Below are 23,669 nucleotides of genomic sequence, written 5' to 3' on the forward strand. Positions count from 1 at the left end.
CACATCAGTATATCCAAGACCAAAGTCCCCACTCTCTCCCTCAAATCAGCCCTCACTCCAGAATTCCCCCTTCGTCTCAACGACGCTGCCATTCTTCCAGTCCTCCAGGTGAGTCACCTTGGACTTTTTGCTTTTCTCACTGTTCAGCTCCACTCCTCCACACTCACATTTATGATGTGCATAAATCTTTCCCCTCCTTGCTACTGCCCATACCTTACCTAATTTCAGGGCTTAATTCTTCTTTGTAGAACAACTAGTACCTTTTTCACTATTCTCTCCCCCCCTACTACCTCCCTCCACCCCATTCATCCTACTGCTTAGACCTAAAGGGAAGAATTGCCGTTAAAGCACTCGGCACAGGGCCGGGTTTGTACACTCAGTACACGAGAGCTGTTGCTGCTGTAATTACTATTATTAATCGCAATTGTTTCCAATTTTAAAAGTACCTTTTTAAAAGAATATATTTTACCTTTGCTACTTTTCCTGCACCTTTTAATGCGTTACCTTTTCTTCTCAGTGCAGGGATAGGCAGGACGGGGTGTTTTATTGCTACATCCATCGGCTGTCGACAGTTGAGAGAGGAAGGAGTTGTGGACGCGCTGAGCATCGTCTGCCAGCTGCGTGTGGACAGGTGAGTGTCAGGGGGAGAGGGGGAGAGACACTTCAGAGCAGCGTCATCGTCACAACCTAATCCGATCAGCCTGACTTTGTCAACACCACAGGCTCTGAAGTCCTAACTCTGTAGAGATTTGTGTAAAACGCTTAGGAATGTACATTACATTAAAAAGCCATCAAAGAAACTGTTATTTGCAACACTGACCCTCAGGAGTCCAAAGCCAAGAGCTTATGCTTAACCCTTCCTTGTCTTTGATGCAGGTTGTTTATGGTGGTAGCTGTTCCTTCTTAGTCTCACACCTCTGTTCCTCCATAGGGACTTTGCATTTTCATTTGACTTAACTGAATCATTCCCTTTAGGATCTTGACCCTTAAAAATGAGGCATATGTCATACTACCAAGAATCGTCTTTTTTTTCACTGTTCCTTTTTTAATTGCACAAAATGAAGATAACAAAATTTACCATCTTAACCATTTTTAAGAGTACAGTTCAGAGTGTTAAGTACATTCACATTGTCCTGCAACCTAATCCAGAACTTTTTTCATCTTGAAAAGCTCTGTACCCATTAAACAACAAATACCCATTTCTTGTCAACCACTATTCACCTTCTCACTCTATGAGTTTGGCTGCTCTAGGTGCCTCATGTAAGTGGAATCATGCAGTATTTGTCTGTTTGTTACTGGCTTCTTTCACTTAGTGTAATGTCTTCAAGATTCATCCATACTGTAGCACGTGTCAGAATTTCCTTCCTTTTTAAGGCTAAGTAATATTCCATTGTACGTATATACCATATTTGGTTTATCCATTCATGTGTCAATGGACACTTGGGTTGCTGCCACCTTTTGGCTGCTGTGAATAATGCTGCTACGAACATGGATGTACAAATAGCTATTTGAGATTCTTTGGAGTATATACCCAGAAATGAGATGGCTGCACCATATGGTAATATTTTAAACTTTTCAAGGAATACCATATTGGTTTCCACAGCAGCTGCACCATTTACAGTCCCACCAACAGTGTACAGGTGTTCCAACTTCTGTTTGTTTTGTTTTGTTTTTTGTAGTGGCCATCCTAATGGGTGTGAGTTGAAAGAGTCATGTTTATGTATAGATGGTTTGATCATCTTTGTGATGATGTCTGTTTATGCACTGAAAACAGAACAAACAAGTAATTTCTTTTCTTCCTTGCTCTGCAACTAAGCCTGGGGAAATGAACAGTTGAGTCAGTGACCGAGAACGTGCACAGGTGCTCATTGAGGGCAGGCACGGAGAGCATGGGCACATGAGCAGTGGACCTCCCTGCTCTGCAGTTTGCTGTGCTATCGTGGATGAAGAGTTGTTCTGAGAGCTGAGCTATGGTTTCTCTTCTTTCATTCGTACAGCGAATATTTATGAATCATCTCCTAAACGCAAGGCATTTTTCTGGATGCTGCACGTACTTAAACGAGATGAGTGTGGCTCTGCTCTCCTAGAGTTTAGATGCTAACAGAGAGAAGAGAAGAGATAATAAACAGCAAAGAAATAAACAGGACAATTTCAGACAGAGATAAATGCTCTGAGGTAATAAAACAAGAGTCACAGGATCTGAGCCTCCTGGAATTTAGCCCTGTGACCTAGAGTTTCCTAAAAGTAAAACTACAAAAGTCACATTTTTCAGTCATGCAATAAATATTTGTTGAGCCCCTACTATGTACTAGGTCCTAGAATTTCAATAGAGACAAAAGAATTGTTCTGAAAATTCAACGAGAAAATATATATAAAGCACTCAGAACAGAGTCTGGCACACAGGAAGCCTTTCAATAAATGTTCACTTCGTTACTATCATCTTCATTATTATTAAAATCATCAGTGAAGTTTCTCCAGTCTCTAAACACTAAACATTCAAATCTCCTTTCCAGATGAGGTTTTCCCTCCCCATCACTATTGTTCTTTGTTTCCTTTTAAATAGTAATTTCTAAGTCTTTGTCAGTGTATCTTCCCTCTATTTTTCTCTTAACTTTGGCTTATTAGAAGCTGTTTACCTTGGTGATTAAGATTATGGGCTCTGGAAGTCTATTGCCTGGCTTTGCATCCTGGCTCCCACCATTTCCTGGTTGTGTGGCCTTGGGCAAATTATAAGACTTCTCCATGCCTTGATTTTCTCATCTGGAAAATGGAAGTAATAATAGTATCTACTTCTTATGTTGTTATAAGGATTAAGAGATAATCTGTAAGGTGGCTGGCACTTAAGCATGCAACCAAGGTTAGCCACAGTTATTATCAATAAGTATAGCAAGAACCTGAACATGTATCTATAAATTGGAACTAATAATATATACGCCACAGGGGTGCAGTAATATTAAGAGGAGATTATACCTGTGGAGTGCTGAGTAGAACATTTAGTCTAGGTTTCTTACCCTCTCTCTACCCTCTCTACCCGCCTCCCCACTTCTGCCTTTCCATACCCCTCATGTAAGTACTTCCAAAAAAATTTTTGTGTGTGTGCATAAGATCAGCTTCAATTGTCTCTCCCCCTCCTCTTATAATTGCTGTCTTGGTTTCCTGAAACCCCCTTGCCTTCCATCCACTACTGCCCACCCCAAGTGGAACAGGATCCATTTGCTTCACTTCAGACTCCGGGACCTACCTTCACCAAGAAGAGGGGACCTATGTCAGAGAGTGAGGGACAGTACCCAGTCAGTCTGGAGTTGCTCCTGTGGTGACCTTGATCTCTTCTGCTTTGTGCTTCTGTAAACAAGGCTCCTGCATGGGACCCACCAATCCCCCAGGGACTCCAGTTCATGTCCGTGCACCCACTTTCCTATTAGCTAGAGCCAGAGCTCCATGAATGCCAAATACGTAGATCTAAACGGACTCCAAGTTGATGTCCAACACCTGTTCTGACCCTATTTGGAACAACACCCTGAAAAAAAGGGGGGGCTTGGTTTGCTCGTTGTTTGGACTCTTGTTACTCTTAGATCTTGTCTATTCGCCCTCCCATCTCCCTCCTCCCCCACCGGCCTCTATAGCCTGACCTCCACCTTGGTTTCCACTTCCCGGTCACATTACTCTGTCAAGTCTACCAAATTGTTCTCTAGCTTTGAAGAGAAATACACAAATACATTTTTTAAACCATATCACAATGCCTCCTCTATCGGCTCCTTCCTTCCTAAAGCAAATGGGCAGAAACTTTTAGCCTTGGCCTTCCATCACCACCAAGGTCTCCCACAAGGCTTGTCTTTTTACTCCTGATAGGATTTTCAAAACATATTCAACTTCTCTGCTGATCTAAAGCCTATGGGTTCCCTACCCCCTGGATCTGAATTACTGCCAATATGTGTCTTGATATCATTCTAACTGATTTATTCATCAAGATCCCTTCTACATAGATTCTGAGCCGCTGCGTCTGTTGTTTATGAAGCAGATCGTCTCCTTGAAACTTTCCTTGAAAAGTCTTTCCTTTGCCTTCCTTCCTTCACAGGATTAACAGATTTTCTTTTTCTTGTCTCTTCCTTCTGTTGTGCACTTCCTTAGTTATTATAAAAAGCAAAACAGAAAACTCCCTCCTTTCTTTGACTCCATCCAACTTCTTTCCATCCTTCTTGCATCTTGCTTCATTTTTTCATTCTTTTCTTGTCATACTTCACTTTCAAAATTCCAATTTGTAGGTGACTGCTACTGTTGACCATGGCTTTAACTCATACTGGTAAAGGGAAAAGTGGCCTCAGAAAATCCAAATGTCTGTCCTTCTGCTCTTGCAGCTTATTGTTCTTCATCAGTTCTTCAAACCTTGCACCCGATCCTGGTCTCTGTGGCAGTCCTTGCCTTCAATTTTGTCTTCAAAACATTCCAGAATGCACTGTTGACAGCAGAGGTTTATTTAATGATGGTCACTGCACCATGGTCTTCAAAGCACATGCCTCATTTAACTCCCAAAATGAACCCAAGAGTCAGAAAAGAGATATTCCTTGGCCTCACTTTTTTAAAATAAGGAAACAAAGAATTCAAGATAGCAAGTAACTTGCCCAGTGTCACCTAGCTAAGAAAACTGGTGAAATAGACCTCTTTGGCATCTGGGACTTCTGATTTCTAACTCAAAAGGTATGACTGTTTTTGATAAAAGTAAACAATCTTTTGGAATATGTTTATTGCAAAATTGCTAGACAAAAACTTAGCCCTTTGATCATTCTTTGCCAATAAAAAATGCAATGACACTATAATTTTTAAAACAATGGTTAATATGAAGGAGAGCTGTTTCATGAATAGATAAAGTGATATTGTCAGCAGTTGCCTTAAAAATATAATTTGAGGAACATAGAGAATTTGCCTCATCCCAAAATATCTATCTATGGAGGGTACCTAAAATATCTGTGTGTAGTGAATGTTTAAAAGACTACTATTAGAGAGCCAACCTTTGGTTTAAAGAGTCATTCCTTTTTCAAGTTTCTTGAACCTACAGTTGAGAGGTGAGAGTGATAACTTATGTCTTCCTGGCTATTAACACTTTAAACAGGGTGATCTATCCTTTTCCAGTTAGAGTATGTTAGCTAGAGGCTATTAACACTTTAAACAGGGTGATCTATCCTTTTCCAGTTAGAGTATGTTAGCTAGAGGGTATGTTAGCTAGAGAGTGTTTAACTCCACACATCGGGAAGACATTCAGAACTGAGGTCTTGATGAAGAGGAATTGAAGAGAGGGCTCCAGAAGAGGCCCTGCCATTGAGGAGACTGATAGAAAGCTCTGGGCATTGGGGAGGTGAGGGCAGAGGAGCTGCAAGACCAGCTACCTGATTTGCAGGGCCCAGTGCAAAATGAAAATGTGGAGCCCCATTTTAAAAAATGATTAACTCTTTCAAGGTGGCAACAGCAAAGCATGAAGCCAATACGGGGTCCTTCTCAGCACAGGGAGATGGGGCTGGTGTGACTGAGCATGTCGAGTCCATGCAGTCGACCCTGTTGGGGGATGTTTTAGGATGGGTGTTTGTAGATGGGTGTGAATTCTGTGTCCTGGAGAACAGTCACCCACGATCTTGAATCATGCATATGGTCATTCATTCAACAAACATTTACTAAACATCTACTGCTGAACATGCATCAGGCACCTGGGTAGAGCAAGTTGGATTCCTTAACAGACTTTTCCAGACTGTGTTTCTCAGGGCACATTTTAATGATTAATTACACTATGAGAACCCGCTAAGTGTCAGACTCTCTTAGCCTGTACTCAGGCAAAAAAAAAAAAAAAAATTAAAAAGCTTCTCAATTAATTTTGAGAAAAAGCTATATGCTATATTTCTTAGAACCCCTCTCCACTTGGATTTTCACAAAAAGTATTAAAGCATTAAAGGATCCGAAGTGTCCCCCAGCATGGAAATCTATTACACTTCCTTGAAGGACTCTTTCACATTTATTTGACCACACAAAACTTTCCTCAGACACTATCTAAAAGGGAGGGAAAGAAGTTGTAAAATAATAAATATAAGCTATTCTTTCAAGAAGTTTGTTGGCGAAGAGAAGACTAGAAATGGCATAGAAATTTGAGCCTGGGTGGAGACCATTAAAAAGGGGAAAGGAAAGGGTGGGACTAGTTGGAAGCATCCAACTGAGCATAAGGGCTACAAAAGACAGAGCCAATATATCAGAGGGCTAATATTTTATACTCTGCAGGGTCCAAGCTCCATAGAATTTTTCCTATCCTCTCATACCGTCCTTAGCAATGGCCTCTGCCCACTAGTGATCCAAGGCTGCACATTGCATCTTTTTTATAGTTTACCCCCCACCACTTTTATCTGCCTCCTCTGAGAAGTCCAGAGCCTGGCTCACAGCAAAGAAAAAGAAAGTGGTTTTGATACTGGAAATGGCTTCCATGATTGATAAATCAACAGTTTGAGCATTGAGTAGGATCAAGGACCTTATAAAAAAAAAAGAGAGAGAGAGAAAGAGAAAGAAAGAAAGAAAGGAAGAAAGAAAGAAAAAAAATTACAATGCTTGATCATTGTTATTCAACATAACATAAACAAGCAATTTGTACTCAGATCACAAGTCTGCATTTTAGCAATAAATTCAGATGGTCTGGTTTAGAGATGAGTGTGTTATGCTGAATGGATGTTTCCAGTGTAACAACAATGACAGAACCATTTAGTGGATTCCTCACTCTCTGGCAAGACATTATTTTTATTGGCTTTCAGGCAACTTCTATTAATAGATACTACAGTTCTCACTACAGATTCATGAGTCTGTGATTCTCCTATTAATAATACTTTTGAGCATATTTTGAACTAAAATGGGGTTTCTTTTTTCCAAATAGGAGTTCAGATTCAGTGCAGGGCACCCACAGGTGTTTTATTTAGAAGTGTGTTCATGGATCATTCCTTCATTGCCATGGTATTCATTTTAATTAAAAGATGAAGTTAGTAGCAGGCAATTGGGACAGAGCACTGCCTGGTGAGAGTGGGAAGCAGGCAACCACTAGAGAAAGAGGTGCCAGAGATTCCTGGACCAGATGTCAAGGATGCTGGTGGTAATCCTGGCTCTGACCCTAATTTCCTGTGTGACCACTTGTCACTCTAAGCCTCTGTGTCTACATATGGTGAAAGAGAAGTGGTGCATATCAGAAGCCTCCAACCTCATCTGGTCTGAGGACCCCTTTTTAAGAGTAAATTATTTCATGGACCCCAGCCTGATGGTTATACTTTGAATCCTATAATGCTTATAAATTAATCCTGTTTTATTATTTAGCCCTTCCATGGCTTGCTTAAATCTTCTCATCTTAAATATCACTAAATTATTGTGACAATACCACCTAATTAAGAATTCCAGTTGCTATTAAAGCTAAACCAACACTTTCATCATATTTAGAGCCTGCTACAAGCGATTTATTTAGGCTTGTGTATACTGTTTTCGTGGTGTGAGATAGTGATGAAGGTCATTTACACATTGAGTCTGAGGGATGCACTTGTCCCTTTAAAAGTAATAATAATAATCCATAATAATAAAATGGCCCAGGATACTCAGAGACTGCCTCACATGCATATGGAGAATGAGTAAGGAGCAAGGTGGGGACACCAGAAGACATCTAGGCAGGGAGGAAAAGAATGTGTTCCATTGTAGGTTGACCTCAGGCAATCTTTTCCTCACTGTATTTCTTTTCATCCCACTCGACACCTCTGAACTCTGGAAGAACTTGAAAACAGAATTTGGGAAGTGAAACACATAAAATAATCTGTGATCCTGAAGCCTTTTTTTTTCTCCTCTTCCTCTTTTTTTTCCTTCCCCAGAAACAGGAAACAATCTGTCTAATCCACCCTTTTGAGAGTCAGTAGTGAAATCTGCAGTTGTCTTTGTACATCCTTACCTTGGAGGCCTTAAATTGGAATGACATCCAAAGACCTTACTTGTGGCTTCCCAGACAGGATAGAAAAATGCTTCCAGTGTGCGTCATATCATTGTTTAAATGTTTTGATTAATCACTTTAGTTTGACGATTTTTTTTTAACTATAACAACCTAAGAAGAGGAATACATATGCCACCAGTTTCCTAGGCTAATATGTGTCCATATTAGCAAAACTAGTTTAAAATAATTCCAAAGCTAAAATTTTCACCTCTTGGTATAATTTTTACCAACCTTTGTCTTACATTTAGCCATATCCTTCTGCAATCCCAACTAATCCCAGAGATTCCCCTTAATTAGTGAATTTCAACGATCTCATTTGAAGATCAGGGATTGAACATTTTGGTTTACTTATTTTCAGAACACTTGAAGGTAAAGCTTAGAAATTGGTTTGGATTTACTTAACAGTTCTTGAGACCATAACAAGACGATCTCTCGTAAAACAGATAATGCCAACCGAATCTTCCGAGTGGTTGTCAGGACGACCTTTTCCTTCTCAGCTAGGAGACAATTGAGTGTTAACCTGGGTGTTCAGAAGAAAATTGGCTAGTTTTCGGGAAAAAAAAAAATGGAACTCAAGGTATGCTAGTGCATTGAATTATCATTTGACTTGTGTTGGCTTTTATGCCCTACAAATACTTTGTAGAAAAAAGTATCTATATTCAAAACACCTGGTCAGAAACAATCAAAATGTTTAAGTTCTTCGTCCTTGAAATGACATGGTATATAGACACAGGGAAGATGTCTGTCTGAGACACCCCAAGTTCAGCCCCAGACGTTAGCCTTGTTTGACTCATGCCCAAGCTATCAGAGCTTTACCCATGAGGCACATTAACATCCACAACTTTTGTTCTAAATTTACTGTACCAAACTTTACCAAAAGAATTCCAGATTCAAAAATAATAAAAAGCCAAGGAGCGTAAGTTCCATTGTTAGCCCAGAAGTGAGTCACCGCTGCAGCATTTCTTCTGTCTACTGATTAGACCGGATACGCTCTGGGCGGTGCAGCAGGAAAGGCTTGTTACTCTTTGTATGTGTGAGTTAATAGTCACAAAAGGTCACAATTTTAACATGTTAAAAACCAAATCTCTCTCCTGGGCATCTGGAGGGGGTTTTTTCAACACACCCTCCCAGTACCAAAGGTGAAAAAATATATAGTTTTTTCTCTTCTAACCTGAGATTACCCTCAGTTGACAAAGCTGTGTGCTTTTCTGCAGAGCATCCGAGAAGACACTGATTTTTTTGTTTGACGGGGCTAATGTGACATGTGCTACCTGACATTTCTGGAAGGGCAATATATCTGAATCCTCTCTGGCCTGGCCATACACACTGTTCATATTCTGTGGCCACAAAGAAATCAGAGCCTTGCACCCACACCATTTTTGCAGTAAAAGAAGTGACTTTCTTCCAAAGCATGAAATGGGGCAGAATTAGGGTGAACAAATAATATGTCATCCAAACCCAGGCACTTCTGAGAGTGAAATTGGGCTTTATTAATAATTACACCATTGGGCTTCCCTGGTGGTGCAGTGGTTGAGAGTCCACCTGCCGATGCAGGGGACACGGGTTCGTGCCCCGGTCCGGGAAGATCCCGCATGCCGCGGAGCGGATAGGCCCGTGAGCCATGGCCGCTGAGCCTGCGCGTCCGGAGCCTGTGCTCCGCAACGGGAGAGGCCACAACAGTGAGAGGCCCACGTACCGCAAAAAAAAAAAAAAAGCAATTACACCATTTACAGGAGTAAATCAGGACTGTCCCAAGCAAACCGGATGCATGATCACCCTAAGGGCTTATGTTAACTAAACATTTACCAACAGAATAAGAAATAGAACACGTGGCATTTATTTAGTACTCTGAATGCCAGTGTGCTAAGCATTTTATGGATTATCTCATTTAAACCTTGCAAAAAGTGAAACTTTATTAGGTAAACACCGTTTGCCAGGCCAGTGGTTTTTAAACTTTTTTTTAGTGAACAACAGGAAACAAAATATTGGGAAGACGAAATCTCTACAAAACACCAATATGGAAAACCATGAACAATAATTAATAAAAGGAAGGAAGGAAGGAAAGGAAAGAAAGAAAGAAAGAAAGAAAGAAAGAAAGAGAGAGAGAGAAAGAAAGAAAGAAAGGAAGGAAGAAAGGAAAGAAGGAAGGAAGAAAGGAAGAAAGAAAGAAAGAGAGAAAGAAAAAGAAAAACAGTAAAAAGGAGAACTGCTGCCCTGGTCAAAACTGTGATTAGAAGCCGGTCCTAAAGGCCCTCCCTCCTTCTCCACTACAGGCACCACTGTAGAACCCCGGGGCTCCTGGGAATTCTGTGAATAGCCTTTGGCTAGTCATTGATAGGCTCTGACTCATTTAATCCTCACAATCTTGATGAGGTTTGTCATTAATGTCATTTTATAGGTCAGGAAAACCCAGCTAGGAGGAACAAATGATTTGTTCAAAATCCTATAGCTGATAGGTTCAAAAGCAAGGATTCAATCTTGACTCTGTCAGACTCCAAGTCCACTTCTTGCCACTAGGTCATCTACCTCCACTGTAGGTGATTTCTAGGCTGGTTAATATGTAGAAACATATTGGGATCTTTCCATCTTGGCTTGCCCAACCTGAGAAATATGGCAGAGCTATCCTCTGCCAGGTGTGCTCTTAGTTCTACAAGGTCCTCAGAGGACTCATCCCAGAGCCTTCCAGCTAGTCCTGTTTGACCAGATAGCACCAAAGAGTAATAGTAATAAAAACAGTTAGCACTATGGTACCTGCAAGTGCTTAGCTATGTGCTAATAAAGAGTTTAAATGGACTGTCCCATTTATAGTTCACAACCGTGCTATGAGGCAGGTACTCTTATTTGAATACCTCATCATGTTGCAGATGAGAGAACAGCACTGCAAAGATTATGTAATAAGGGTAAAGCAGCTAGTAAGTGGTAGTGGCAGGATTCGTCTTGACAACAGTGTATGGTGCCTTTTAACCTCTTAACACACTTTGGTCCCTACTGGTAATGAACGTGATGCTTTGGCATTCTAAGTGCCTTTTCAAACTCACAGAGACTCTCACAGCTAATTGGGTTGCCTTGCCCTGCTTTTATATGACCTCACCCTTTTTTGATAATCTGATTGCTGTTTGGCAGTAGATATTGTAGCTTAATGCATTATACCCCCTGGGAAAATATTTGTGCTCAAAGAGGATTCTCCAGCGAGAGATAATGCTTTAATACAATGTACTAGGTAACGGTGGTGATGTCGGCATGCTGCCTGAATGATGACAACTTTTCTCCACTGAAGCATCATCTTGATCACCATGGAAATCTTTTAAAATCTTAACTTTGGTCAAGTTTAAACTATGATCTGTTGGAGGTCAAAGATTATTTAGTGCCTGCTCTTTAAAAAGGAGTTGGATAATGCCTTTTAAAGTAATAAAAAGAGCATCCCTGCTTCTTACCTTCGAAGACCAGCTTGCTCAGGAACTTTACATCAGTGATATAGATCCAGGCCTCAGCAAGTCCATGGAGCCCTGTCTGACCTGAAAGGTACCTGCAGTCCAAGTCAGAGCTCTCCTGGAGGCTGAATCAGTACAGGGCTCTCTTGAGGGTTCATGATTAATCTCGTGTTTTTTATTTATTCCAAAAGTGTATTTTGTATATAGATACTATATTAGCTTCTTGAGTATTTTTCACTATGACCAGCCTAAAGAAGACTGTATTTGTCCCATAACAGAATAAAATCTGCAGGGTAATCCTAGAATTCAAGTTCTTACAAAGATCAGCAGAGAATTCTACATACCAATATATGCAATTGGAAATTTAATATTTTAAAAGATGAGTGTAATGAGTTCCTGATTTTGAGTCAGCCTCCAGTTAATGCATTCTGGGATGTCCCTTGCCTTCTTTTAGTCTGGAGTTTATATGTTTTCATATAACATGAGACAGCATGGCCTGGGTAACTTACTTGACAGGTGTTTACTTAGGACTAGTAAGTGCTTTTCACTTTTGCAAATATGCAAAGACTATAACATCATGCCTGCTCTTAAAGGATCTAAAACCTAGTTAGACATAATTTTGGAATGGGATTAGACAGTATATCACACGATATCAAATTACTTATAATAAAGACCCTATCTTAGCCCTGTCTTTCTCTACTACCTTATAAATGACAGATAACAAGACATAAGGCATGCTTGTTAACTCTCTGGGAGACAGCAATCTGAGGGTGAGAAATAGAGGCTAATATACTGAATGATAGAAATAGTGATATCAGTAAATAAGAACTTTGTGCTGAAACCAACAAGTTGAAGTTAATAGGAATAAACAAAAAGTTCTGCATTTAGTTTGAAAAAACTCAGTAGCATAAGTACAGGATGGAAGAGAGCTCTAATTTTCACATTCAAAAAAATCCTATGGACTTTTTCATTAACCCAAAGCTTCACTTACTATCCTAAAATGCTTGCAAAGCACCAGGCACTAGGTAGGCACTGTGGGATCTTTCCACCCAGTGCACCTGTAGATGCAAACTCATTGGTCTATAACGTGGAGTTCAAGGGGGAAAATATTCCCACTGACTGGATCTCATTGGGAGTAGACACAACACTCTAAGAAGGTCATATTTGATAAAAACAGCCTGTAGAAAGGGGAGACTAGATTGGTGAGTGACAGGGAAACCAGCCTGCATAAAAATATTGAGTGACCACAGGATGTTTAGTCTAGAGAAGAAAAGATTACGGGACTTTGATGGTTGTTTTCCAGCATTTAGAGACTATTGTGTGACTATAAGAGGAGCCTTAAGGTTTTTGGGGGTTATTTCAGTTGGACCAATGGGGCGGGTGAAAGTTAGAGAGGGGCAGATTCATTCTGATGTCTTCAGAAGTTTCCCTGCCAACCTTGGCAAAGGCTGAGCACTCCAGCAGAAACTAGCTGACCATCTACCATGTAGACTGCTCCCTTTTGGAAAGACAACATTTTGTTGGCAGTTGGAATACATGATCTCGGAGGATCCCTCTGATGTCAATGCTCTCCCTTTTATTTTTCAAAACAAGTGGGAAGTAACCTAACTTTTCATATACCTTCCTTAAGCCTTGAGACCCACAAGAATTTTGCTAGCCTACAACTAATGAGTTCATTTCCCCATCTTCTCCAACTTCGCTGGCAGAAACAACATTGACTTAGTTAACAGAATGTCATAGTAAGCATCCTCCAAGCATTAAAATACACTGCTAACCTATCTGGGGTAAAATGGTAATTAAAACCTAGACTGTGCCTTCATTCATTCACCAGTTGGACATGTAAATACCAGTGTTCACCAGAATATACGATTAGGGGAAAATCTTGCCTCAGTGTGAAGTAAATGGTAGAAAGAAGTTCACAGACCGGAGTCCGTGAGATGGAGCACATATAAGGCTCCACATACCATCTGCAGCTCAAGGAGGGGGACTAATGAGCTGTGCGGATGCCAGAGGAAGGGAGGCACCTCTCAGCTCCCTGGAGCTGCCTCAATATTTACCGTGGCTGGATCTCCCAAGCTTCACAGTCAAAGCCAGCATATTCCGGACACCTGCTGTTTTTAGGTGTGCCCAGATGTCATCAGCTAAGAAGAGGAAAAGTCACCACATCCTCAGTTGGCCATTCCTGTTGTCAACTTAGGATCAAGGAACACTTTGGCCAGAAAGTTGCCTTCAGTACAACAAAATGTGCAGTTCTAGGGAAGAGGACCGATGAAATATTTCTGCCAGTAAGTTGCAGTCCCCAAAGAACGTATATTTACCTTTTTATTTCTTGCCAAATACATCATTTGGGCATTATGTCGACCAATTTAGTGTCATTTTGAAGGGTGAAGTGTCACTAACTTAATATCACTGCTTAGTTTAAAAGGGTGAAATCTTACTGCTTTAGTATCTTGTAAGCTTGTGTTTATAGAGGTGGCCAAGTAAACATAGATACAAGCCCAGTTTTAGTTATTACCATTACCTAGAAATCACACTACAGTGAGGCAGTATATTTCGTTTTTTAAGTTCAGTGCTCAAAGGCCTCAAAATAATTATTTTGAATGGTAACAACAGCCACTAGGAAGAGCTAGCTAAAACATAAGTTTAAAATTGGTTGTAGCATTGGTTGTAGAGTTATGAAGATTATAAGACTTCAAATAGTTACTAACAGGGATGTAGTTATTCAGTGAGCAGAAAAAATATGTAACATTTACACAACTATCAGTAGCTTTGCCACGTAAAAGAACCACTATCAAAAGAACAAAATGCCATATAGCTATTTTATGTATAAAAGTATAACGAGAAGCATCATTACTTCTCATGAAGTCAGATACCTTCTACTAAGCTAAGACATGAGGTATCGGGCTTCCCTGGTGGCGCAGTGGTTAAGAGTCCGCCTGCCGATGCAGGGGACACGGGTTCGTGCCCCGGTCCGGGAAGATCCCACATGCCGCGAAGCGGCTAGGCCGGTGAGCCCCGGCCGCTGAGCCTGCGCGTCCGGAACCTGTGCTCCGTAACGGGAGAGGCCACAACAGTGAGAGGCCCGCGTACCGCCAAAAAAAAAAAAACAAAAAAAAAAAACATAAGGTATCTAGGGATGATAATGAAAATGACAAAGGGAAAAAAGCAAGAACCAATTCTCTTTCCAACTCATATAAGGACCCACCTGCTATTGTGGGTTTTTTAATTAATTTTTATTGGGGTATAGTTGCTTTACAATGTTGTGTTAGTTTCTACTGTACAGCAAAGTGAATCAGCTATACACATACATATATTCCCTCTTTTTTTGGATTTCCTTCCCATTTAGGTCACCACAGTGCATTAAGTAGAGTTCCCCGTGCTATACAGTATGTTCTCATTAGTTGTCTATTTTATACATAGTATCTGCTATTGTGTTTACTCGGCACACCACCCCCCAAAGGTTGCTTCCACATAACATACTCAAATAGACCATTCCAAGGTAGTTTTTTTACTTGTAGGAAGAGCAACATTTCACAGTTGAGTTTTGTTTAGTAAACCTACATCAATCAATTTTGATCCAAGTGCATAAATCCGTATAAAATGAATGATAAGGCACCCAAGAAGTAATACTAACACTCCAGATACATGAATTTCTTTAACCCTCAAGACAATCCTATGAAATAGGTGCTGTTTTCTCCCACTTTAACAGAGGAGGAAACTGAGATGCAAAGGGTTTTAAGGAACTTGGCCAAGATAACACAACTAAGAATTAGCATAGGAGGGATTTGAACTCAGTCTGGTTCCAAAGTCCAAGTACCTAACCATGAGGCTGTACTGCCTCTCCAGTGACAATATGTTGGTAAAATTAATCAAATGCCTACTGTGTACTAGGCACTGTGTTAATCCCTTTGTATACATTAGCATATTAAATTCACCAGTTGGGTCATCTGGACGTAGGTAAGAGGGATAACAAAAGCATCACCAGGCCAACTGTTCTGTGTGTCTTTAGCCTAACACCTGCGTTTGGGTGTGGTCGCTGAGTTACTTGAGACTGTGGGACGTTAGCAATAAATTATTATATTATCTCTTCCTTGCAGGGGTGGAATGGTCCAGACCAGTGAGCAGTATGAATTTGTGCATCACGCTCTGTGCCTGTACGAGAGCAGACTTGCGGCACAAACTGTCCAGTGATTCTCTGAAGACTTACCAGACCATCGCTCTCTAGGGGTGATTAGTCAATTACCCACTTGAGGCTTCTGGAAGGAGCTTCCTGCAGTGGAAGAAAAGAGAAGATGTGAAGTCAAGCTGGGGCATGGATTGTGGAAGATGGCAACATATTCAAGATTGCCAGCCTCTTGTGTATATGAATGCATTTGTAAGCATCCCTTAAATTATTTTGAAGGTCCTTTGCTGATGGAGGTATGATTGATTTCTCACACAGCTAAGGAGGATTTTGTTTTGTCTGTATTGACTATCTGCCACACAGAATATATGTATGAAATTTATGTCATCAGATGACGACTTGAAGAGCTGCTGAAGAAATTATTATTGTGTGTTTAGATGCTTTTATGTTTGCAAAAACTCTGTCTTGTGAATGGACTGTCAGCTGTTAAACTGTTCCTGTTTTAAGTGCTAATTCCTTTCTCAGTTACCAGAATCTTGCCGCTAAAGTTGTGATTGAAAATGGATTTTTAACAAATAAGTCCTTGTTTTTGAAAAAAAAATCAGAAGCAGTAACTATTTTATATGGAAATGTGTCTTGAAAATATTATCTATTCAATGTGTATTTATCAGTACCTCGTACCAATCAATTACAGAGCACAATGATTGTCATTGGGTATATATGTATTTACTCTCTACTATTGGGCATAGAGGTGGTTTCTGCTCCAGAATTCTACCCACTGTATTTCTACATTGTGAGTCATTTTACTTTCAAAGGGAAAAACAAATTTGTAGCAACTATGTGTTAAGAATTTTAAATACTTGTCTCTCTTTTACTAAGAAAGAATTTTTGAATATGCTGTCTACCTGAAATCTCTCTCCCAGCAAAAGGCAGATGCCTTTGGGAATGATGTAACCTGTCCCATTTCCAGAGGTTCTTTAAAAGGATGCTGCCATGGATATCCTTAAATCTCTGAAAGGATTTAATCCTCAAGAGACAAATAAAGCTTAAAAAAAAAAGAAAAACTACACTCAGCAAACACTAGATGTTCTGCTCAAATATGAATTTTTAATGCAGCTATGTTGACTTTGTTTCCTACTGCCAATAAACTACTCTTAATACTAAATGTTGAGTAAGGCATGGACGTTTTTTTTCCTATTTGAAGAGAGACCATTATCTTTTGGGGAAAGCCTGAAGTCGATAGTGGGATGGGTTTAATTTTAGTCTGCCTCTCCCCAGTGGAGATGGCTATTTCAAACTCTCAGGTATTGTCATCACTTGAGAAATAATGATCTAGAAGTGCCATCATTATGTGGTTTTCCTCGATAGGCTCCCAGCTATCACTATACAAACGGTACATGTTTATATCTTTGTATCACTTGTCACAGACCCTCATAAATTACACGATTTCTGTTTGTTCAGCAGAATCACATCACCTGAAGAGATGTAATGTAGGAACATTCAGTTACCTAAGATTACAATTCCTTTCTTCCTTCTTGAGCTTAAGTAGTCATGTGCCACAGGGATGGTAGAAGAAAACTTACAAGTTTTATTCTGCTCCTGAAGGCTGGAATATTTTCTACATAAAAAAAGAGAGGCAATCATAATCCCTTCTTTCTAAGGAAACAGAAAAGGACAACTGGTGTAAAACTTCCCCCAAACAATTCAATAGGAGGAAGTGCTCGTCACTGACTTTTCCCCCCACCATGAAGGCACATTTCCTTCCTCGTCTTTGCTTCTCTTATCTGGGAGATTTTTTTTTTTCCTCCAAGCGAAGCATGAACAGTCGTTAAGTGGAAAATGGAGGCTGAATTTTACGTGGCGATTCTTACCTGCTTCATCTTCGGGAACTCAGGTGAGTGGGTCTGCCTCAGTTTCCTGAGGCATTTCTCCAACAGCCCTCAGGGGAGTCTCTGTCCTTGGAAAAGTGTCTGAAACAAGGCGGAAATGGAGCCGGCTCTCCATGGCTGTTTAGCCAAAGACAATGAGGAGGGGGAATAAAAGGAGCCTGCCATGCCCACACCGTTGAGATTTCTCTCCAAAAGAAAATAAATGGCCTTCTCTTGTGTCTTCCAAATGCCTCAGGCAGCTCCTGAAATGGCATCCTTACAGCAGAGAGTAAAGCAGCCCTGAGCTGGGAAGAATGTATCATTATGTAACAGTCTGTGGCATCTCCATGCTTTTTCCCTGTCAGGCTATAGTTTTGCTTCCTTTGTGCTAAAGAAAGAAAATATAAGAAATATGATTAAAGGGGGGTTGGGGAACTGTGATGTGTTTTATTTGGAAGTTGTTATTTGGAACGTCTGAATATTTTCATGGGCGAGCTGAGAAAATTAAGTAAAAGCACCTTGAAAATGGTTTTTGAGCCTGAATATCTCATTTTTTAATCCTGATGTTTAACAATTGGGTATTTAGTTTTCTCACATGGAGAAGAGGTGAATTTTTTAATCTATTAGCATTTGAAGGAAGACTGTAGATACTGTCAAAACAGAGAAATGCTTCTCCCTAGGATTATAAAAAAATTAATTTGTGATAATCAATACTTTCACTTGGTTGCTATTAGCTAGGAGGGTGTGCTAAGAGAAATGAGAAATTTTATTTGTGGATAAATATATCCAATTTTTAAAAATTATATTCAAACTATTCCATTTGTATACTAACACTTATTGTAATAGTAATTTAAGGTTTGGAAAAAGGGTTGCTTTTTTAGAGTGGGGGATGGAGGTGAGGTGGAAGGAGTGAAATGGTTAAAACAGGAACTGGGTTTTTTAGAACTTTAACATATTTAATTACTTGGACTAAAATATCGCACCATACCCTTTGGATGGTCTTGTTTCTTTTCCAAGCTTCCTTTCATTATTTCAATGGGGGTGTATTTTCTTCCCTAAGCCATGTGAAAGGAAAAGAAAGGGAGCTAAGTGTGACATTTTGACATTGTCTGCTTTGGGATTTTAAATCACGTGTGTTGAATCTGGGAATAGTCACTTGAAATGATAGCAATTGCAAAAGATAAGTAAACCTCGTATTTTGACCTGGCTGATTTGTGGGTGGGTTGTTTTGTTTTCTGGTGGGCCTTATGATTTGCTACGTAGTACTTGATGAGTTTCTCATCTTCCAGAGGGGTTTCAGATTGTCCATGTCCAGAAACAACAGTGCCTTTTCAAAAATGAGAGAGTGGTCATGGACTTGTGCAATGGGACCAGCCAGAACCAGCAGTGGATGTGGACTGAGGATGGAAAGCTCCTTCATGTTAAATCTTCTCTGTGCCTGGGCATCTCTGATTCTTCTGGTGGCCCTTCCCGATCCGCCATCTTTGCCCCCTGCTCCCGGGCACCTCGATGGACTTGCTATGAGACGGAAGGGTTCCTTGAGGTGGAAAATGCCTCTCTCTTTCTCAAGAAACAAGGCTTCAGGGTAGTGGTCAAGAAGGGCAGGAAGTACCTCCACAGCTGGATGAAAATAGATATCAACGAAGAGGGAAAACCAGTCAATGAAAGCCTCTGCTCTAAAAAAGGTGAGCTCTTCCTTTCAGAATCGATTCTGAAAGTTTTTCTGCTAAATGTCTTGTTTTTTCACATTCAAGGGAAGTCCACATGCCCCAACAAAATTCCTATGGAAGATTCATAAGCTAATGGAAATGGATCACGTGGTACCCACTGGCTTGGAAAACTTCATTATCTTCATTAAATAAGCTCAACTTTTTCTGTCTATCTCTCATTCTTCCTTCCTTTTATTCTTGCTTCTTTTGTTAATTCAACAAATATTTCTTGAGCTTCTCTTTTGTTCCAGACATTAAGCACTTGGTTAAGTACTACTAAATGTGGGTATGTAGCTCTATGTACATATGTATATGCAATGACTAAAGCCAATGATCAGGAAATTAATATTTCTGCTGATTTAGACACTTCTATTCTCTGATTATGAGGAACTATTACAACATCATACTGGTGCTTGCTAAGACTGGGAAGATAATAAATTATGCTTTTGACAATCTCTTGTACTAATGTTTAAGGGTAGATACTTTTTGGAGATAACATATTTTGAAATGGTAAGAACCAATGTGCAGCCACAGAGTTTTCTAATTTGTTGATCATTGATGGGTATAACCTAGATGATGGACACATATAAAAACTTGTGTCCACGTGCATAAATTTTTGGTACAGCATACAGTTCAGTCCTAGACTGGGAATTTTTATTTGTGGATATGGCTTAATTTTCTATTTTATTGAATCATCTTATTGCTTATTTACTCCTCTATTAGAGGTTTGCTTTAGGAAGTCATGAAGGATAAAAGAATTATTACATATTAGGTATAAGTCACTGGAGGAATTCTCTAGAAATGAAGCCATTCATTAAGATTAAAATTTGTCAAGGTTAAGGGAATTGTCCCAGATAATTAAGTGGCAGAGGTATGATTAGAACCCAAGTTTCTTGATTCTTCGACCAGTACATGTTCCATTTTATAGTACTTCCCAAATGCTTACACAGACTCTTGCCCAACTGGCTACATCCAGAATCATCTGGTGGGGAGACGGAGTAGAGTGGATCATTGCCATCATTTCTTCCTCTGTGATCATCTCCAAGATTTGATTCCAAGAAATCTATATTTGGGCATGATACTTGATATTTTTTTAAAAGTTCCCCAAATAATTTTGATTCTCCTCATCTGGGGATCAACATCCACTGTACCTTTAAATCTTTTTATTAGGTGTTGATTTTTGAGGCTTATATGAGTTTTTTTCACCACACTGATCTTTGAACAGTTATCTGTCATTCATTCACTTCAAAAATCAGACAAACATCTAGTTAGGTGCCAATTAAATGCATGGGCTCTTCTACAATACAAGAAGAGTCCCTGTTCTTATAAAATTTCTGATATGAGAGTAAAATAAAAAAACATGGAAAAGTTAATTAGAAAATTCAACTTTATCAGAGAGTATACAGCATATAGCACCAGTTCATACAATTCCTTTCCTGTAGTTCATCTAACTAGGCCTGTCCTAAACAACACAGAAACATTGTAAATATTTCAGTTGTAAGGTGTATGGTTATCCACAAGAAGTGAGATTCCTCCCCAAATCCTAATCAAACCTTATTTAGAAGAATATTCTTTCATTAGAACTTTTTAAAAGCACATATGGATTCAGTAGATATGGGTTATTTAAGATAGAAGATAATTCATGGAAAAAATATGAGTTATTTAAGATAGAAGATAATTCATGGAAAAACTATCTCCTTTGACCTTCATACAAAACATGCCCGGTGATGGACTTCACTTCAAAAGTAAAGTAGATACAATATATCAGTTACAGTTAACCACTGAACATGCCATATCCAAAAATGCCTGATAATGTGTGTTGGAAAAAAAATGGACTCCTAGAAAAAGCAGAGCTAAAATTTGCACGATTCTAGCTCAAAAAAATCTTATATTTGAATATGCATAGGTACAATGTATACTTTTGCCTTAACACGGTTATAAGCTAACAGACACATTTTTCTTCTCGATCCACACAGAATGATATCGGTTGACCCATAGCATGAACACTCACTGATTTTCTAGAGAATCCATTGTGAAAAATTAAATCGCATGCAGATGTTTGTGATGAATGATTCCAAATGTCCTTTCTTAAAGAGTTGATAACTAAATACTATACTCTTAAGCAGTACAAATATGCATGTTGTTAATCCATAGGATGTGATTTTTTTAATTAGGTTCTTCAGTAAAAGCATACCTGTGAAGGTCAAAATCTGAACCATACATTTCATATTTGTTTCATAGAGGAAATATTCATGATGCCATTCAAGTATCTAAGTAATATTTCTCTATTACCTACTAGGTGCCAGAGCTTGTGCTAGTAACTGAAGTACTCTACACCAGTGGTTCTCAACCCAAGCTTCACATCAGAATCCCAGTGGGACCTTTGAAATAGTATTAATATCCAGGCTTCATCCTCTAGGCCAACTAACTCAGGCATTATGATTTTTAAATGCTTCCAAGGTGATTCTAATGTGCAGCCAAAGTTGAGAATCACTAAATATGTCTTGCTTCTTAGGATAATGGGGAAGGCAAATAAGTAAATAGCTAATTACAATAGAGTGTAAGTAGGAAAAAAAAATACCCCTCCCTCCAACATATATTCTTGCCAGTGTGTCACATTAAGCAACCGTGGGTTTTGTTTTTTTTTCATTTAAAAGATAATTCTTAAATTGGATACTTTTTAAACAATTCTTTGAGTGCCCACTGGATTTTGTCATAATTTAGCTATGCTTCATTCTCAATAAGACACCTTTTTTCTTCTTCTATCTCTCCTTTACTCGAGTCCCTCTATACAGGGAGGGTGACTTGAATAGGCTTCCAAAGTGGGTTAAAATTCAATTCAAAAGTTAAGGTAAAGGTTTTTGAGAGAAGGACCTATACTAGATAGGGTCAGATTTCCTCAAATAATCAGCGCTACTGCAATGATTTTTTATTAGGAGAAGAATGTAAAATTGACCTGTATTTTAAAATTTTCATATAATTTATACTTCTTTAAAACCCCTTGGGACTTCCCTGGTGGTCCAGTGGTTGAGACTTCGCCTTCCAATGCAGGGGGTGCAGGTTCGATCCCTGGTTGGGGAGCTAAGATCCCACATGCCTCGCAGCCAAAAAACCAAAACATAAAACAGAAGCAATATTGTAAAAATTTCAATAAAGACTTAAAAAATAAATAAATAAAACCCCTTAAAACAAACTTTTAATGGACAAATAGAATTTAATGGGACCTAATTAATGGGAATCTAATTAAAAAGAATATATAGATTGTGTAGAACCAGGATCACCAGTACATAGAATACCAAATTAAAGAAAAGATAGATTGAGATTTTTGCCATTCCCTCTGAATTTCAAGTTTACCCTTAAAGAATATACTACACATCTTTATTCTGGACAAAAAAAAAAAAAAAATGTACCTGGTAGACAGAGTCTTTTTTAAAAAAATCAAACTTTTCTTTTTTTTTTTTTTTTTTTTTTGCGGTACGCGGGCCTCTCACTGTTGTGGCCTCTCCCGTTGCGGAGCACAGGCTCCGGACGCGCAGGCTCAGCGGCCACGGCTCACGAGCCCAGCCGCTCCGCGGCATGTGGGATCTTTCCGGACGGGGTCACGAACCCGTGTTCCCTGCATCGGCAGGCGGACTCTCAACCACTGCGCCACGAGGGAAGCCCTAAAAAATCAAACTTTTAAGATCAATTTTTTAAAAATTAGAGCCTTATAGCTATTATTCTGAATAGTAAGAGTAATAATAAAAAGCATTGCCTCCAAAATGCCAACACATCTGGCTAAAAATTACAAAATTTCATTCTCCACGTATATTCTTTTGTCAATCAGTTGCCAGATATCCAGTTATCTGGAAACCATCTTACCTTTAGCAAGGTGTCAGTAAAACAAGTGATTGACAGATTCTAATTTTTCCTCCCTATATTTTGGTGTTATATTGTATAGCTACATCCTTGGAGTCACTGTATTAAGAGTATGACTTTTAAATATATTTTGTGTATAATTTCTCAGTCTCTATAAATTCACACAAGGCAGTCGTCAATAATGCAATAAGGAAAAACCAAATCGTGTTTTGTTCAACAGTATAGCAATTTTAAATAACCACACATTTGACTTTTTTAAGGATTATTATGACTTTAGTAGTAAAAATGCATTCTGAGGCTGAAATCTCTAACGTACAAGCTCTTAAAACATAGCACTCCTAAGTAAAGGGCTTCCTGCATAGCAAAAACCTTATAAGCTAAAGCGAAAATTATATTGGTCTACAGTTTGGGGGGTACTTGTACATTTCTAGGAAAGTTCACTAGAAAGTCAATTGAAAAGATCATTTTTCCATGACCAAGTCTTTTGTACATACAGGAGATGCAAAAGGAAAAGAGTTAGAAAAACTAAATTACTGTGCTATAAACCTGTTAACAGGGATCATAACAGAAATCTTCATCTCCTTTACAGGTAATCTTGGTTCCCTTGGTCAATAAATGCTGTCTAAATTAGTAAATGTTTCAATTTCTAAAAGGTGCTGACTATCAGAATTATTGGGAACAATAAAGGAAAGCTAA

The 23,669-nt window shown here is 39.2% G+C and overlaps 2 protein-coding genes across 3 annotated transcripts in view; both read left to right on the forward strand.

Moving 5' to 3' along the window:
* The window catches only part of PTPRR (protein tyrosine phosphatase receptor type R), a 268,141-nt gene extending 251,437 nt beyond the window's left edge, over nt 1–16,704 (forward strand). For both annotated transcript variants that reach the window (XM_007463536.1, XM_007463537.1), the window contains 2 exons: nt 518–631; nt 15,513–16,704. In XM_007463536.1, coding sequence (XP_007463598.1) covers nt 518–631; nt 15,513–15,606 — 208 coding nt within the window. In that variant the 3' untranslated portion in view covers nt 15,607–16,704. The remainder of the gene's footprint in view (nt 1–517; nt 632–15,512) is intronic.
* Nucleotides 16,705–17,364: 660 nt separating this feature from the next.
* PTPRB (protein tyrosine phosphatase receptor type B) overlaps nt 17,365–23,669 on the forward strand; it is a 116,154-nt gene continuing 109,849 nt past the window's right edge. Inside the window, exons 1-2 of the mRNA XM_007463538.1 lie at nt 17,365–17,432; nt 18,696–19,091. Coding sequence (XP_007463600.1) covers nt 17,378–17,432; nt 18,696–19,091 — 451 coding nt within the window. The 5' untranslated portion in view covers nt 17,365–17,377. The remainder of the gene's footprint in view (nt 17,433–18,695; nt 19,092–23,669) is intronic.

The sequence above is a fragment of the Lipotes vexillifer genome, unplaced genomic scaffold, assembly GCF_000442215.2.
Source record: "Lipotes vexillifer unplaced genomic scaffold, Lipotes_vexillifer_v1.1 scaffold602, whole genome shotgun sequence".
Classification (NCBI taxonomy): Eukaryota; Metazoa; Chordata; class Mammalia; order Artiodactyla; family Lipotidae; genus Lipotes; species Lipotes vexillifer.